General features: G+C 38.9%; 1 protein-coding gene and 1 long non-coding RNA gene across 4 annotated transcripts in view; one reads left to right on the forward strand and one right to left on the reverse strand.

Moving 5' to 3' along the window:
* Positions 1-17820, forward strand: part of GSPT1 (G1 to S phase transition 1) — a 42004-nt gene that overhangs the window by 17520 nt on the left and 6664 nt on the right. For 2 of the 3 annotated variants that reach the window (XM_064362493.1, XM_064362491.1), the window contains exons 4-14: positions 456-683; positions 2440-2473; positions 5701-5778; positions 7943-8123; positions 8779-8933; positions 9092-9232; positions 11183-11276; positions 12779-12859; positions 15189-15362; positions 16575-16664; positions 16825-16993. In XM_064362493.1, the coding sequence (XP_064218563.1) occupies positions 456-683; positions 2440-2473; positions 5701-5778; positions 7943-8123; positions 8779-8933; positions 9092-9232; positions 11183-11276; positions 12779-12859; positions 15189-15362; positions 16575-16664; positions 16825-16993 (1425 nt within the window). The remainder of the gene's footprint in view (positions 1-455; positions 684-2439; positions 2474-5700; positions 5779-7942; positions 8124-8778; positions 8934-9091; positions 9233-11182; positions 11277-12778; positions 12860-15188; positions 15363-16574; positions 16665-16824; positions 16994-17820) is intronic. The other variant, XM_064362492.1, reaches the window with a different exon arrangement.
* Positions 1-17820, reverse strand: part of LOC135269023 (uncharacterized) — a 40033-nt gene that overhangs the window by 6700 nt on the left and 15513 nt on the right. The window lies entirely within an intron of this gene.

A 17820-nucleotide genomic window follows, 5' to 3' on the forward strand; every position in this document is an offset into this window, starting at 1 on the left:
GGGTTTTATGTTCCCAGGGTGATTAAAGTTGATGCCAAAGTTTTATTACTTAAAGAAAATACCTCCTAAATCCTTCAATACTTTTCCTGTGTCACGATTTCTTTCCTTTTTTCTCCTACTATCAGGGTGTCTCAACACTGAAATAATTAGGCTGTTGGGAATGTTAGAACTCTTGTTTACATTTTGTTTGTCCTTATGAAAATGAAGCTTTGCTAAAATAGCAATCTTTCATAGCCTATGAGTCAGTGCTCTCTGATCTGATATCAGCAGTGAGGCTGCCTTGAAAGCTGTCAACCATTTCTGTTATGAAAGAGGTTTTCCTGCTTTTGTGTCACTAGGCATTAGAAAATGAAACTATATATGCAAAGTTCCATTTGTTCTTTTAAAGCTTGTGTATTTTAAAGTATAGATTATATGTCTTTTTCAGAATACTAAGTTAAAATGTCTTCCTTCAGTAGAAAATGGAGAGACAGAAATGTCCCCAGAAGAATCATGGGAGCACAAAGAAGAAATAAGTGAAGCAGAGCCAGGGAGTGGTTCCTTGGGAGATGGAAGGCCGCCAGAGGAAAGTACCCATGAAATGATGGAGGAGGAAGAGGAAATCCCAAAACCTAAATCTGTGGTTGCACCACCTGGTGCTCCTAAGAAAGAGCATGTAAATGTAGTATTCATTGGGCATGTAGGTGAGTTGCACTCGTGGCAATTAAAGTTACTGATACATCAAACACAGAACATCCTTTTTAGCTACTTGGAGGTGTTTAGTGAAACTGAAGTGAATTAATTGAAAATGTCTTGATTTTTAACTTGCTGGATTTTTTTTAGCTGGCAAAAACTTGCAAGTAGTTTTTCTTGAAGTTTAGGCATCAACTTCAAGAAAATGTAATGTCATAGGTGCTGGAAGAAAACTTTCAGTAGATTGTACGTGACATATAATTAGATTATTGACCATTGAGGGTGGTTCAGCATAGTATGATATCAATTAATATCTTAGAAAATGTGCCCCTTTTTTTATATGAATCTCAGTTAACTTGTTAATTTTAATGGGATTGATCTTACTAGATAGCTTAATTTTGTGTGAAGCCGAAAATCAATAGTTTGGAGTAATTTCTGGTTGCTTGCCAGGTTGTTTAGTGAAAAACAAAAGAACAAATTTGAAAGTGTAAAGGCGTGGCAGGGCGCAGTGGCTCATACCTGTAATCCCAGCACTTTGGGAGGCCCAAGCGGGCAGATCACAAGGTCAGGAGTTCGAGATCAGCCTGGCCAACATGGTGAAACCTCATCTCTACTAAAAATACAAAGATTAGGCCGGGCGTGGTGGCTCACGCCTATAATCCCAGCACTTTGGGAGGCCGAGGCGGGTGGATCACAAGGTCAAGAGATCGAGACCATCCTGGTCAACATGGTGAAACTCCGTCTCCACTAAAAATACAAAAATTAGCTGGGCATGGTGGCGTGCACCTGTAATCTCAGCTACTTGGGAGGCTGAGGTAGGAGAATTGCCTGAACCCAGGAGGCGGAGGTTGCAGTGAGCCAAGATCGCGCCATTGCACTCCAGCCTGGGTAACAAGAGCGAAACTCCGTCTCAAAAAAAAAAAAAATACAAAGATTAGCTGGGCATGGTGGCACACACCTGTAATCCCAGCTACTCAGGAGCATGAGGCAGGAGAATTGCTTGAATCCGGGAGGCGAAGGTTGTTTAGAGCTGAGATAGCACCATTGCACTCCAGCTCTGGGCAACAGAGCAAGACTCCATCATGGGGAAAAAAAAAAAAAAGAAAAACTGTAAAGGAGCACCTACCCTATTTGCTGTAAGTGAAAAGAAAAGCACCTAAATGTAGTTCACAGCTCCTCAGCTGCTTTTGCTCTCTGAAACTCCTCTTGGGGAATTTATATTCTGTTGCCCCTGTGCTTTCAGAGTTATCTGTTAAAAAATTATTTCCTTTATTAGTAAAGTATTTCTAAGTCATTATTGAGCCTCATTTTCTTTTTTCTTTCTTTTCGCTCTTGTGGCCCAGGCTGGAGTGTAATGGCGTGATCTCGGCTCACTGCAACCTCTGCCTCCTGGGTTCATGCAATTTTCCTGCCTCAGCTTTCTAAGTAGCTGGGATTACAGGCACCCACCATCACACCCAGCTAATTTTTGTATTTTTTACTAGAGATGGGGGGGTTTCACCATGTTGGTCAGGCTGGTCTCGAACTCCTGACCTCAGGTGATCTGCCCACCTCACTCAGCCTACCAAAGTGCTGGGATTACAAGTGTGAGCCACTGTGTCCATCCTTGAGCCTCATTTTCAAAAGGAGAAGGGTAACGAACTAGGATTTATGCCCCAAATTCATTTGGAAGATTTAATTATGTATGTTAAAGGTCGCTGTTGTTTGCATATGTAGCCATTGGTTTTTGTTTTTAACCTCTGGTTTGCATGTTCATCTTACTTTTAGATGCTGGCAAGTCAACTATTGGAGGACAAATAATGTAAGTCTGTATTTTTTGTTAAATAACAGAGTTAGTGTGATTGAATTTTAGGTATTGTAAACATTCATACAGTCATGCAAAGGAGATAAAAAGGGTCCCCCCAAGAAAAATTAATAATAAAATTACTGGTAGGTAATACTGATGTTAAGAAGTGATTTTTGGCCTGGTGTGGTGGAACACACCTGTAATGCCAGCATTTTGAGATTAAGGTGGGAGGATCACTTGATTTGAGGTTTGAGTTTGAGACCAACCTGGGCAACACAGTGAGACTGTCTCTACTTTAATTAAAAAAAAAAAAAAAAGTAGTTTTTGTAATATGATTATTGCTAGTGTTAAATGTTTCTGAAAGCTTTTTACATTTTTAAAAAATAAAAAATGAACATAGAACCCTTGGAACACTAGATTATGGGAAATCTTAGTCTGCTTTGAATATAACATACATGGGAATAACAAAAGCCATCTCTTGAATCTGGTGAATGGGGGAAGTGTTTTTTCCTCATTCATCAGCTCCTTAAATGTTTATGGATTTAATAAAAGACACATAGATCAGCTAACATGCTAAGATAATTTTTTTGATCATATTATAGAAATTTTCTAGGTATGAAATTACCGTGGCTGGCCTTTAGTAAAGCATATTAGTATTGACAAATCTTGATAATTAAAGAATCCTAAATTTTTAATTGCTTCTCTAAATTAGACCCATTTCTTCAAACTGTGTAATCATCGGGCCTAGAGGGCATGCCATCATCTTGCCTAAATAATTTTTTTTTTTTTGCGGGGGGATATAGGGTCTCATTCTATCACCAAGGCTGGAGTGCAGTGGCATGATTTTGACTCACTGCAGGCTTGACTTCCTGGGCCCAAGCAATTCTTCCACTTCAGCCTCCCAAGTAGGTGGGATTACAGGTGCATGCAACCAGGCCTGGTTAATTGGTTAATTTTTTTACTTTTTGTAGAGGTAAGGTTTCATCAGGTTGCCCAAGCTGGTCTTGACCTCTTGGGTCAAGTGATCTGCCCACCTCTGCCTCCCAAAGTGCTGGGATACAGGTATGATTAACCACACCTGACTAATCATCATTGGTAATATTGCCAGCTACTTCTGAACATTTCCACAACAGAGACCCTAAGACAGGCTGTTAAACAAAGGTCCTTCACCAAGACTCTGTGGTTGAAGTGTCACAGCCATTAGATGTTATGATTCAGGACAGTGTATATTTTTTAGTGATGGGCTGTAATTATTGGTGGCATCACACAGGGTTTCCACATGCAAATGCTTCGGTGCAATGCACTGTGGATGTTTACATGGAAAACACAGATGAAAGCTATAGGGAAAGGTGGGCTTTGATTTGGATTGAGTCAAGGGAAGTATGCATTACTAAAGAACTATTTTAAAACTATGATCTCATTTTGACAAGTAATATCAGTAAGACTTCATTGCCTAGACAACATTGTTACAATTTTTTTTCTTTTCTATGGTACCTATATTTACATTTATTTTTAATGTTTTGTTTGTTTGTTTGTTTTTGTGAGATGGAGTTTTGCTCTGTCACCCAGGCTGGAGTGCAGTGGCGTGATCTCAGCTCACTACAACCACTGCCTCCATGGTTCAAATGATTCTCCTGCCTTAGCTTCCCGCGTAGCTGGGATTACAGGTGCCTGCCACCAGGCCCAACTAACTTTTTGTATTTTAAGTACAGACGGGGTGAGGGTTTCACTGTGTTAGCTAGAATGGTTTTCATCTTCTAACCTCGTGATCCACGTGCCTCAGCCTCCCAAAGTGTTGGGATTATAGGCATGAGCCACTGCACCCGGCCTAATTTTATTTTTAAATTTACTTGGCTGGGCATGGTGGCTCATACCACTGCCAAGGCGGAAGCCTTGAGCCTGGGCTTCGAGAACAGCCTGGACAACATAGTGAGACCCTCATTTCTATAAAATATAAACATAAAACTATATTTGTTTTAAGAAACAGGGTCTTGCTGTGTTTCCCAGGCTGGTGGGCAGTGGCTATTTATAGGAGGATCGTAGCACACTATAGCTTAAAACTCCAGTGCTCAACTGATCCTCCTACCTCAGCCTCCCAAGTAGCTAGGACTACACGCATGCATCACTATGCCCATCTTATATTTACCTAAAAAAACACAAAACTTGTATATTCTGAAATAATTTTAGATTTACGAAATGGTTGTAAAACAGTATAGGAAGTTCCCTTCATTCATCCTGCCCGGATGTTAACATCTTATAACCATTTTTATTCATCAAAACTTCCTTATTACTAGTGAAATTAGTCATGATTACTTGGTTAAGGTGTCATCTGTCAAGATTGTCTACTATAAGGCTGTTTTTACCTTTATTTTATGTTAATCATTTAGTTATTTATTTTTGAGAACGGGTATCTTTTGTCTAGGCTGGAGAGCAATTGTATAATCGTGGCTCACTGTAGCCTCCACCTCTTGCACTCAGGCAGTCCTCCCTGCTCAGCTTCCCAAAGTGCTGAGATTACAAGCATGAGCCACCACACCTGGCCTGCCTTTTTTTTTAAAGAGACACGGTCTTGCTCTTAAACACAAGGTAGAGTGCAGTGGTGGAATCATAGCTTACTGTAACCTCAGCCTCCTGAGTAGCTAGGACTACAGGCATGCATCACCACACCTGGCTAATTTTTTAATATTTTTGTAGAGATGGTCTCACTGTGTTGCACTGGCTGGTCTCAAACTCCTGGCCTCAAGGAATCCTTCCACAGTGCTGGGATTATGGGCATGAGCCACCACACCTGGACACTTTATCTGATAATTTCAGACTGTAAATACCCTTTTTTTCACTTAAACTTTCCATAATTTTAGCATCCACCAGTGGTACCTTTACTTTAACTATTCTCTGGCCAGGTGCGGTGGCTCTCACACCTGTAATCCCAGCACTTTGGGAGGCAGAGGCGGGCAGATCATTTGAGGTCAGGAGTTGGAGACCAGCGTGGCCAACATGGTGAAACCCTGTCTCTACTAAAAATACAAAAATTAGCCAGGTATGGTTAATCCTAGCTACTTGGGAGGCTGAGACAGGAGAACTGCTTGAACCCAGGAGTCAGAGGTTGCAGTGAGCTATCACGCCACTGCGTTCCAGCCTGGGCAACAGAGCAAGACCCTGTCGCCTGAACGATTTTAACGTTTTTCTCATTCCACTGAGTAATTTGTAATTGTTCACTTATTTTATTCTTTAAATGTTTTCAGGTATTTGACTGGAATGGTTGACAAAAGGACACTTGAAAAGTATGAAAGAGAAGCTAAAGAGAAAAACAGAGAAACTTGGTATAGTACCTTTCATGACACTAATAAATTACTTTTAAGGAAATGATGCCTACTTAGTGCTTCTGTAGCCTATTAAAATATAAATTGTTGAAGTCTAAAACGGTATAACAAAGGCAATTTCCCCTCTCTTCATAATACACAGTAGATCAGTTCCTAATGACTTAATAACTTACACAGAGAAATTTGGAAATGAGCCATACATCTGGTAATAGACTTAACAGTATTATAAACCATATATTTAATTGGGTCATTCTGCAACCACTAAAAACTGACATTTACACAATTTATAGTAACCATGAATAGAACTTGCACTGTGGTGGCAGTTGGGGGAAAAGCAGAAAATATCACTGTACTTAAGATATGACCATATGTAAATAAATGCTGGAAACAGAATGGAATGGAATTGTTGACAGTGGTTGCCTTTGAATGGTGAGAGTCAACTTTTTTCTATTTTCTAACATTATTATTACTTTTATTTTTAAAAGGTTAACAAGCCTTATCTCAATGGGATATTGATGGTCATTTTTTAAAAATAAAATTATATTCCTCTGTAATAAGGGGAAAATCCCAGTCAATTTGTTGTAAAAAATTGAGTTCATGCTATGAAATACAGATGATAGGCCGGGCGCGGTGGCTCACGCCTATAATCCCAGCACTGTGGGAGGCCGAGGCGGGTGGATCACGAGGTCAAGAGATCAAGACCATCCTGGTCAACAAGGTGAAACCCCGTCTCTCCTAAAAATACAAAAAATTAGCTGGGCATAGTGGTGCGTGCCTGTAGTCCCAGCTACTCGGGAGGCTGAGGCAGGAGAATTGCCTGAACCCAGGAGGCAGAGGTTGCGGTGAGCCGAGATCGCGCCATTGCACTCCAGCCTGGGTAACAAGAGCGAAACTCTGTCTCAGAAAAAAAAAGAAAGAAAGAAATACAGATGATAAGGTAATCTAAATTAATGCCTACGATTATGGATGGTTTGAATTTATATAAATTTTTGCTTGGCAGTGTAATACTGAAGCAATGTTTAGCAGGTATCCATTACTACCACATGGTGGGTTAGTGGCTTTGACTTTTGAAAAATAACCGAGGACAGCTATTTTTTATTTTATTAAAAAGTTTTATTGGGCCAGATGCAGTGATTCATGCCTGTAATCTCAGCACGTTGGGAGGCCGAGGCAGGCAGATCACAAGAGGTCAGGTGTTCGAGACCACCCTGGCCAATGTGGTGAAACCCTGTCTTTACTAAAACTACAAAAATTAGCCGGGCGTGGTGGTGGGCACCTGTAATACCGAAGCTACTCGGGAGGCTGAGGCAAGAGAATCACTTGAACCCAGGAGGCAGAGGTTGCAGTGAGCCAAAGTCATACCACTGTACTTCAGCCTGGGTGACAGAGCAAGACTGTCTCAAGACAGCCATTATAAAAATGGAGTAATAAGGTAGTTCATTATCACTTAACACACAGTGTTAGGCACCATGTGTAAAAAATGAATAGGAAACCATCTGTTTCATAAGGTCTTCAGTCATTCTGTGATTTTCACAATGTACTGGCACTAGATCACAAATTTTTTTCCTTTGTAGTTACAATGGCATCTGTATTTAGTCTTTCTGTGTATGTTGAACTTATAAATAATGTTCTAGACTGTATAATTGACTGTTTATATAAAAGTTCTAAGGGTTTGAATCAAAATAATACCAGTTTTATTCTTTCAATTTTTTTTTTTTTTTCTGAGAAATTCTTGCTCTGTTGCCCAGGTTGGAGTGCAGTGGCGTGATCTTGGCTAAACTGCAACCTCTACCTCCCAGGTTCAAGTGATTCTTCTGCCTCAGCTTCCCAAGTAGCTGTGACTACAGGCGTGCACCCTACGCCCAGATAATTTTTGTATTTTCAATAGAGACAGGGTTTCGCCATGGTAGCCAGGCTTGTCTCAAACTCCTGACCTCAGGTGATCTGTCTGCCTCTGCCTCCCAAGGTGCTGGGATTACAAGGCATGAGCCACCACACCCACCCCTATTCTTTCAATTGTCATTTCACCAATCCTGTTCATGATTTAGATGTTGTGTGGTGGACATAAAGCTGGATGTCATCAATTGTATCTTTAATGATGAAGAATATCCTAAAAACTCTGATGTTCTTAGGAATATTATTCTTATTTTTGAAATTATTTCAGGTACTTGTCTTGGGCCTTAGACACAAATCAGGAAGAACGAGACAAGGGTAAAACAGTAGAAGTGGGTCGTGCCTATTTTGAAACCGAAAAGAAGCATTTCACAATTCTAGATGCCCCTGGCCACAAGAGTTTTGTCCCAAATATGATTGGTGGTGCCTCTCAAGCTGATTTGGCTGTGCTGGTAAGAAAGACATTTCCAATCCATCTTGTGTATTTGTTAGCAGCTCTGCCTTATATCTTTAAATTTGAATTTATCTTTTTAAAATTTTATCTTCTAAAAGCTCAAATTCAGGTTGCGGTGAAATAAATTGATGTACATGGTCACAATTTTGATCATACTAATCTGTTGCAGAAATCTTCAGAATTTGATTTATGTTGGAAAATATGTTTCACCTTTTCTCTCTTGTTGTTCTTATCTATTACCATGTCAGAACTTAGTGTCTATTAAATGCCAAGCCCACTGTTAGGCACCATGTGTAAAAAATGAATAGGAAACCATCTGTTTCATAAGGTCATCAATCATTCTGTGATTTTCACAATATACTGGCACTAGATCACAAATTTTTTTCCTTTGTAGTTACAATGGCTAGAAAGCAAATGTTGGAATTTTAAAATATGCAGGTATACTAGATTTTGGGAATGTCGGGGATTGGAAGCATCTAGACATTGTTTGATTTGTGACATTCAAAAGCAGGTACGTCATAACTCATTTGCTTCTATTTTCTTCTGAAAAAAAAAAAAAAAAACTTGTGACATAAGTGAAAGGAAAGATATTTTACTGCCATAAGGGTATGCCTGAAGGTGTAGGAGTAAACTATTTCCTTTCTTGCCATTAGGTAATCTCAGCCAGGAAAGGAGAGTTTGAAACTGGATTTGAAAAAGGAGGACAGACAAGAGAACATGCAATGTTGGCAAAGACAGCAGGTGTAAAACACTTAATTGTGCTAATTAATAAGATGGATGATCCAACAGTAAATTGGAGCAATGAGAGGTGAGCATAGATGTCTGTTATTTTATGTTAGTGGAATTAGGATGGTTTTGTTATTGTACCCCTTTTTCTCTAGGGTTTTTCTAAACCTTAATCTGTTTACTTAGGAAACTAGAGTTCTTTGTTTACATTATAATTGAATTATTTATAAATATTCATAGATATGAAGAATGTAAAGAGAAACTAGTGCCATTTTTGAAAAAAGTTGGCTTCAATCCCAAAAAGGACATTCACTTCATGCCCTGCTCAGGACTTACTGGAGCAAATCTCAAAGAGCAGTCAGATTTCTGTCCTTGGTACATGTAAGTAACCTTTTTTTCCTTTTTTATAAAAAGATGTTATTACTTAAATTACTTATAAAGACATATGCTGAATAACATGTTAACATAGGTTATTGAGCATATGTCTTTATTTTTTATTTTTATTTTTTTATTTTTTGAGATGGAGTTTCGCTCTTGTTAACCCAGGCTGGAGTGCAATGGCGCCATCTCGGCTCACCGCAACCTCCGCCTCCTGGGTTCAGGCAATTCTCCTGCCTCAGCCTCCTGAGTAGCTGGGACTACAGGCACGCACCACCATGCCCAGCTATTTTTTTGTATTTTTTTTTTTTTTTTTTTTTTGAGACGGAGTTTCGCTCTTGTTACCCAGGCTGGAGTGCAATGGCGCGATCTCAGCTCACCACAACCTCCGCCTCCTGGGTTCAGGCAATTCTCCTGCCTCAGCCTCCTGAGTAGCTGGGATTACAGGCATGCGCCACCATGCCCAGCTAATTTTTTGTATTAGTAGAGACGGGGTTTCACCATGTTGACCAGGATGGTCTCGATCTCTTGACCTCGTGATCCACCCGCCTCGGCCTCCCAAAGTGCTGGGATTACAGGCGTGAGCCACCGCGCCCGGCCTGAGCATATGTCTTTATAAGTAATTTAAGAAACTATAGCCGGACACGGTTGCTCACACCTGTAATCCCAGTACTTTGGGAGGCTCAGGCGGGTGGATCACCAGGTCAAGAGATCAAGACCATCCTGATCAATATGGTGAAACCCCGTCTCTAAAAAAAATAAATAAATAATTTTTTATAAAAAAGATGTATTAAAAAATATATTTATTAACTGTAACCTTGGCTTTAAAAATACCAAGATCTTACAAATCAACAGGAAGTTAAAAAAATAAAAGAAAGGAAAAAAAATACCAAGATCTTTGCCCATTTTTAAACTGGGTTGTCATTTTGTTATTGAGCCATAAGAGTTCTTTTTAATACTGACTACAAGTCCCTTATCAGGAAGAGTGAGTATGATTATAGGAGTTATTTTCTCCCACTTTATGGGTTGCCATTTTTCAATTCTTGATGGTGTTCTTTGAAACACAAAAGGTTTTATTTTTGAAGCTTTTTACATTAAGGTGTGTATTTTGAGTTAATTTTTGTGTAATTTTTTGTGTACAATCTATGTCTAGGTTCATTTTGTTTTTGCATATTGCTTATGCACAATTTGTTGAAAAGACTATTCTTTTACCATTGAATTGAATTGGCACCCTCATTGAAAATCAGACAATCATAAATCTAAGAGTTTATTGCTGGACTCTGTTTCTGGGTTTTTTTTTGTTTTGTTTTTTGTTTTTTTAAACAGGCTTTGGCTCTGTTACCCAGGCTTGAGTGCAGTAGCATGATCTCGGTCCACTGCAACCTCTGCTACCTGGGTTCAAGAGATCCGCCTACCTTAGCCTCCCAAGTTGCAGGGACTACAGGTGCATGCCACCACACTTGGCTGATTTTTATATTTTTAGTAGAGATGGGATTTCACCATGTTGCCCAGGCTGGTCTTGAACTCCTGGGCTCAAGAGATGCACCTGGCCTTTTGGCCTCCCAAAGTGCTGGGATTACAGGCATGAGCCATTGCACCCAGCCAATACTGTATGTTTAAAGGGAAAATTATTTTATGGAATCTTGGTTTCATAGCTGGCAAAGTGCATAAAAATTAAATAGAGTATAGTCAATTTATTACATGTGGGCTATTTGCTATAAAATGTTTTCCTAAATTTTAATAAGTTTATGAGGAAGCCTTATACAGCAGTTTTGTAATATTTTTAGTTTTCTGTGGAATAAGATGAAATGGATAAGAAATTGGTTGAATAGAAAGAATACATGAGTAGAATGAAAATATTGTTATAACCTGTTTAAAGTTATGACTATGTAACTTTACATTTTGATATTTATGTTGACTTTTGTTTAATGGATATTGTTGTTATATTCCCAGTGGATTACCGTTTATTCCATATCTGGATAATTTGCCAAACTTCAGTAGATCAGTTGATGGACCAATCAGGCTGCCAATTGTGGATAAGTACAAGGTACCCAAAATATTATTAAAGAAATTGGGTTTTCTGGGAGGTGAAATCATTGTTGTGCATTTTGTTTATAATTATGAAAACTTTATTTCATTATTATTATTTTTTTGAGATGGAGTCTTGCTCTGTAACCGAGGCTGGCGTGCAGTGGTGCAATCTTGGCTCACTGCAACCTTCACCTCCCAGGTTCAAGCAATTCTCCACCTTCAGCCTCCAAAGTAGCTGGGGCTGCAGGGAGGCGCCACTGCATCTGGCTAATTTTTTTTTTTTTTTGTATTTTTAGTCTAGACAGGGTTTCACTATGTTGGCCAGGTTGGTCTCGAACTCCTGACCTCAGGTGATCCGCCCATCTCTGCCTTCCAAAGTGCTGGGATTACAGGCATGAGTTACCACGCCCGGCCTGAAAACTTCATTAACAACATAGCATTGATACCTTTTTCTTAATGGCTACATATAAGTGGTAAAGATAGACAGTAATTTATTCAACAAGTTTAGTTTATTTTAGCTGTTTCCCGATGAGCCAGGGATCATATCTCAATGGTAAATTCATAGATGTAACTGCTAGATCAAAGGATTTTCTCATTAAAATTGATGGATATTGATAAATAGCATCACAAAAATACCGTGCTAACTTAGCATGAATGTGATAAAATTATCACAGCCTCACCAGCACTGGATGTTTGTCTTAAAAAAAATAAACTTCTGACCAGGTGCAGTGGCTCATGCATATAATCTCAGCACTTCGGGAGGCTGAGGCTGGTGGATCATGAGGTCAGGAGTTCAAGACCAGCCTGACCAACTTGATGAAACCCCATCTCTACTAAAAATACAAAAATTAGCCAGGTGTGGTGGTACACCCCTGTAGTCCCAGCTACTTGGGAGGCTGAGGTAGAAGAATCGCTTGAACCTGGGAGGGAGAGGTTATAGTGAGCCAAGACTGTGTCAGTGCACTCCAACCTGGGCGACAGAGCGAGACTCCATCTCAAAAGAAACAAACAAACATAAACTAACTTCTTTGTTTTTAACTGGATTTCCAATTTGAATATATTTTAAGTTTTGCAGTATCAATTTATGTCATATTTTTACCCTTCTCAAATACATAATTCTTTCATTAGCTTCATTCTAAATTTCTTTAACAAGTATTGTTTTTTCCAATATTATGTATGAGGAAACAGTCCTAGAGATCAGGAGAATGTAAATGTGTACAAACAGTTCCCATCTTCCAAAATAAAATTCTTTGCTGTTTTCTGTACCATACTTTGTTACCATGCACTATACTTTGTTTTTAAATCGTAGGCATACTGAATTATTAATATGATATACGTATGCTTATGACACAAATTGTTACAGAGTATTTTTTACTGTATTTAAGATGAACCTAAGCCTTCTCCTTAAGCAAATGATTTTCCCTTATGAATAAGCAGTGTAGAATTTCATCTTGGGCTGTTGAGCTGTTATATAGCACCTGTAAGTCTGAAACTTGATTTTATTTTACATTTCATCAGGATATGGGCACTGTGGTCCTGGGAAAGCTGGAATCAGGATCTATTTGTAAAGGTCAGCAGCTTGTGATGATGCCAAACAAGGTAAGAATCAGTTATGCTGTTTCCTATTTATTGATTTTTTTTTTTTAAGAGATAGAGTCTTGTTCTATCACCCAGGCCAGAGTGCAGTGGCAGAATCATAGCTTTTCGCAGCCTCGAACTTCAAGTGATCCTGCTACCTCAGCCTCCCAAGTAGCTGGGACTATAGGCATGTACCACTCTGCCTGGCTTTTTTTTTTTTTTTAATAAAAATTGAGATGGGGTCTCACTTTGTTGACCAGATGAGTCTTTTAACTCCTGGCCTCAAGCAATCCTCCCATCTTGGCCTCCCAAAGTGCTAGGATTACAAGTGTGAGCCACCACACCTGGCCTCCATTATGTTATTTTTGACTGCTCAATTGCTGATATTTGCAGATACCCTGTTCATAAGAAACTCAGAGGCAGGGCTTCTCTAACAGCTCCAAAGACGTTGCTTATGCAGGACCACAGACTTGAATCATCAGTACCTGCAGATAGAGATTTTGTTGATTTGAGAATTTATTTACTATGCTAACTACCCAGACAGAGTAAATTAGAAAAAGAATCCATTGTCAAATGTAATATTTAGATATAATTGACACCTTACAAATTGTATTGTCTGGCTTTTTGATGCTTTCTGCATTGGAGATTAGAGTAAATAGTATCTTGTAAAATGTTTCTATTTTAAAGCTTACATTTCCCTATTATCTTTGCAACTTGAAGGCTAACATCTGAATGAAAATAATTGTCAGGTTGAGTTCTTACTCATTTTTTTTTTCTGAGACAGAGTCTCACCCTGTCACCCAGGCTGGAGTGCACCATGTCAGCTCACTGTGACCTCTCCGTCTCCCAGGTAGCTGGGATAACAGGCATGCATCACCACACCCAGCTAATGTTTGTATTTTGAGTAGAGACAGGTTTCACCACGTTGGCCAGGCTGGTCTCAAACTCCTGACCTCGTGGTTTGCCCACCTCAGCCTCTCAAAGTGCTCAGTTTACAGGCATGAGCCACCATACCAGTCCAACCTCGTTTATAATAAAATAATCCATTGAGCTGGATGTAGTGGCATGCGCCTTTAGCCCAGCTGTTTGGAAGGTTGAGGCATGAGTATTGCTTGAGCCCAGGAGTTTGAGGCTGCAGTGAGCTATGATCACATCACTGCACTGTAGGCTGAGTGACACAGCGACACCCTGTCTCTTAAGAAAAAAAAGGTTTTAATACAAAAATAAAGTAGTTTATGGAAGCCTAAAGTTCTGATGCCAGCATTGCTCCTCAGTACTTCCTATGCTGCCTCTGGCAGTAAGGTGAAGGAAAAGAACAAGTGACGTGAGAGGGGATACACATGAAATTTACCATCAGTGACATCTACTGCATTAACAGTGCTATGCAGGCTGGATGCAGTGGTTCATGCTTGTAATCCCACCACTTTGGGAGGCCAAAGCAGGTGGAACACATGAGGTCAGGAGTTCAAGACCAGCCTGGCCAACATGGTGAAACCTTGTCTCTGCTCAAAATACAAAAAATTAGCCAGGCATGGTGGCAGGCACCTGTAATCCCAGCTACTTGGGAGGCTGAGGCAGGAGAATTGCTTGAACCCAGAAGGCAGAGGTTGCAGTGAGCTGAGATCACGCCTCTGCACTCCAGCCTGGGCAACAAGAGCAAAACTCTGTCTCAAAAAAAAAAAAGGAAAGAAAAAGTGCTGTGTAGCCATCATCACTATCTAATTGCAGAGCATTTCATCACATGAAAAGGAAATCATGTGTTCATTAAATAGCTGATATACTTTTAAAGCTTAGTTCATTAACTTTTTTTTTTTTTTTGAGCACAAATTTTCCTGATAACATTTAAGTAGTGTACAATTCTGATATTTGGAGATTGATAGGTAATGGAAAACAGGTCTATTAAATCCTTCATTGAATTCCATAATAAAAATTATATTCATAAAGCTGAAATCCAAATATTAAATTGTGTTTTTGATTTTGAAAGTGAAAAAGGTAAATGCTAGTATATATAGTGTTCTATTTGGAAATGATTAGAATGTGATATTTAAAAGGTGACATGTTAATATTTTTTTTCTTCCCCCTCTTAATGACTTTCTTTTAATAGCAAACACGTTAGTACTTTAATTGGCAGTTATACTTCTAGGATATGATTTTCACTGATCATATCTAGGCTAAGATTTTATGTCATACAGATATAATAAGATTTACAGTCAAATAAGTATTTTGCCTAATCAACCACCACAGAAAAATATGACTTGTAACTCTTCATTGAGCAGACATTCAGATCATTTTATGTTCTGTAATGCAGTGAAATGTGTCAGAAAACCTCCAATCTTGGTTTCTTTTAAAGCACAATGTGGAAGTTCTTGGAATACTTTCTGATGATGTAGAAACTGATACTGTAGCCCCAGGTGAAAACCTCAAAATCAGACTGAAAGGAATTGAAGAAGAGGAGATTCTTCCAGGATTTATACTTTGTGATCCTAATAATCTTTGTCATTCTGGCCGCACATTTGATGCCCAGGTAAACAAATTATTGTCGTTGTCATAGTGGGTTTTAATGTCTAAATGAAATTAGTATGTCAGTGCCTTTTGTGCTGATTATTGGTGATATGCCAGTTAACCCAGCTTAAGTGTGTAGAAGGAATGGAAATAGGTACCTCATACACACTATGGGTACCTCATACATGATAGGTACCTTATACACACAAGGCCTTCAAGCTGGTACAAGTGCTTACTGGATAAGGAGTATTCTTTGTAAGTTCCTTTTTATGTTTGATCTTTTGATACATTTTAGAATGTTATTTACTTTGACCAGACCACAGTTACTGTGGAAGTCATGGTTTATGTGCTCATTCAGAGCACATAGCTTTACAGACAAGAAATCACACAGGTTTCCCTGTTACTAACCTAACCCCCTTGGGAGAAGGACAGAGTAAATGAATGGCGTGGTTAATAGAACTTTTTAGTTCTGTTACAAGGTATGACAACTAATCAAATTAGATTTCGATGCCAGATTTAAGGTTGTTTACTGGAACTTAGATATTGACAGATGGATAAAGCTGTGATAAGTTTACATCTAGATACCTTCTGAGCAGTAATGATTAGCTTAATTCCTTGGGGAATATAAGGAAAGGCTTCCCAAAGAGAAATAAGTTGGCCTGCTTGTCTTTTGTTTTGTTTTGAAACGGAGTCTCCCTCTGTTCAGTGGCATGATCTCAGCTCACCTACAACCTCCCCCTCTGGGATTCAAGAGATTCTATGCCTCAGCCTCCTGAGTAGCTAGGATTACAGGCACCCACCATGCCTGGCTGATTGTTTTGTATTTTTAGTAGAGATAAGAGTTTTCACCATGTTGGCTAGGCTGGTGTCCAACTCCTGGCCTCAAGTGATTCCCCGGCCCCCTGCCTTGGTCCCCTAAAGTGCTGAGATTACAGGTGTGAGCCACTGTGGCCGGCCAGCCTGCTGTGTTTTTAAAGTTGACCAGGCACTTGCCAAGAAGATAAATAGGGTATAGGATATTGAAATTCATGCTTTGAGGTCAGGCAGCCTGACCCATCGTGTGAACAAAATTAGTAAGACAAACCTATCACCTCTAACAAAAAATCATTTAAGTTGGTCTTCAATTGAGATGGTAACACTAATTCTTGAGATATTATATGGCACTTGAGAACAATGAATTCTTTTTTTACCCTAAGGATAAAGATAAGAATGTGTGTGTATATTTATTTCACAGATAGTAATTATAGAGCACAAATCCATCATCTGCCCAGGCTATAATGCGGTGCTGCATATTCATACCTGTATTGAGGAAGTCGAAATAACAGTGAGTTTGTTTTAAGTTAATTGGTTTATTTCGGTTTTATTACTGTTTTATCTTGATGATTCTAATCAGCAACAGTGATGTACTTTTATTTCTATACCTGTCCTTAAAGATCCTTTTATTTGGCATTATTCTAATTTTCTCATACTCTTTTCTTGTTTAGGCCTTAATCTGCTTGGTAGACAAAAAATCAGGAGAAAAAAGTAAGACCCGACCCCGTTTTGTGAAACAAGATCAAGTATGCATTGCTCGCTTGAGGACAGCAGGAACCATCTGCCTTGAGACCTTTAAAGACTTCCCTCAGATGGGTCGTTTTACCTTAAGAGATGAGGGTAAGAGCTTTTAAACTGACATCTAGTAGTATATCCAGGATACCTAGCTTTGGTCATCTTCATCATTTCAATACATTACACACTGCAACAGGTTCACAGGAAACTTGGATTCACATTCTATATTCATATGAGTGTCTTATGAGTTGAATGAATGAACAGAATTGACTATGTTTCTTAGCCAAATCCAGTAATGCCAAATCCAGTAATTCTCTCTACATGAAAAATCTTAATTTTGATGGTTTCTGAGTAGTGGATTTGGAGAGCTATTTTGTTTACTAAGTAAGACATTTCTATGATGAATCCTTTGTAATATATCTAGAGATTAAAAGGGATCTAGAGATTGATTTTTTTAACACCTAATTTTTCAGAGGTCTAATGTTTGTGACCTTTTGTGTGCATCCATTTCTGCCTACCTCTGGGTGACGCAGAACAACTAATTCCCATCTTGGGGTCATGAAATACTTTGGCATAAAAACAAAATGGTTGTTATGAAACATTTCCCTATGGGTTGTTAGTATTTCGAACTTAGATAACCATTTTAAGACTATAGAAAAATTTACATAAAACTTTATAGTTCCATTGAAATACAGAATAGTCATTTCACATGTTCATTCCAATTCCATTTAGCAAAAATTACTATGTATCTACAAAGTGTCTGGAACTGTGCTAAGCCCTCGTGATTAATACAGCTCTTGAACCTTACATTGGAGAAAATTGTATAAAGACAGTGTTTATTTTACTTTAAAGTCCCAGAACTCTTCTTGTTGATAATAAAACTGGTTATTGGATTTATCCTATTAACAAAACAAAATGACAGTTTTAGTTTA

Source organism: Aotus nancymaae, unplaced genomic scaffold, assembly GCF_030222135.1.
Source record: "Aotus nancymaae isolate 86718 unplaced genomic scaffold, 86718_ANA_hifiasm-v0.15.2.pri h1tg000049l, whole genome shotgun sequence".
Classification (NCBI taxonomy): Eukaryota; Metazoa; Chordata; class Mammalia; order Primates; family Aotidae; genus Aotus; species Aotus nancymaae.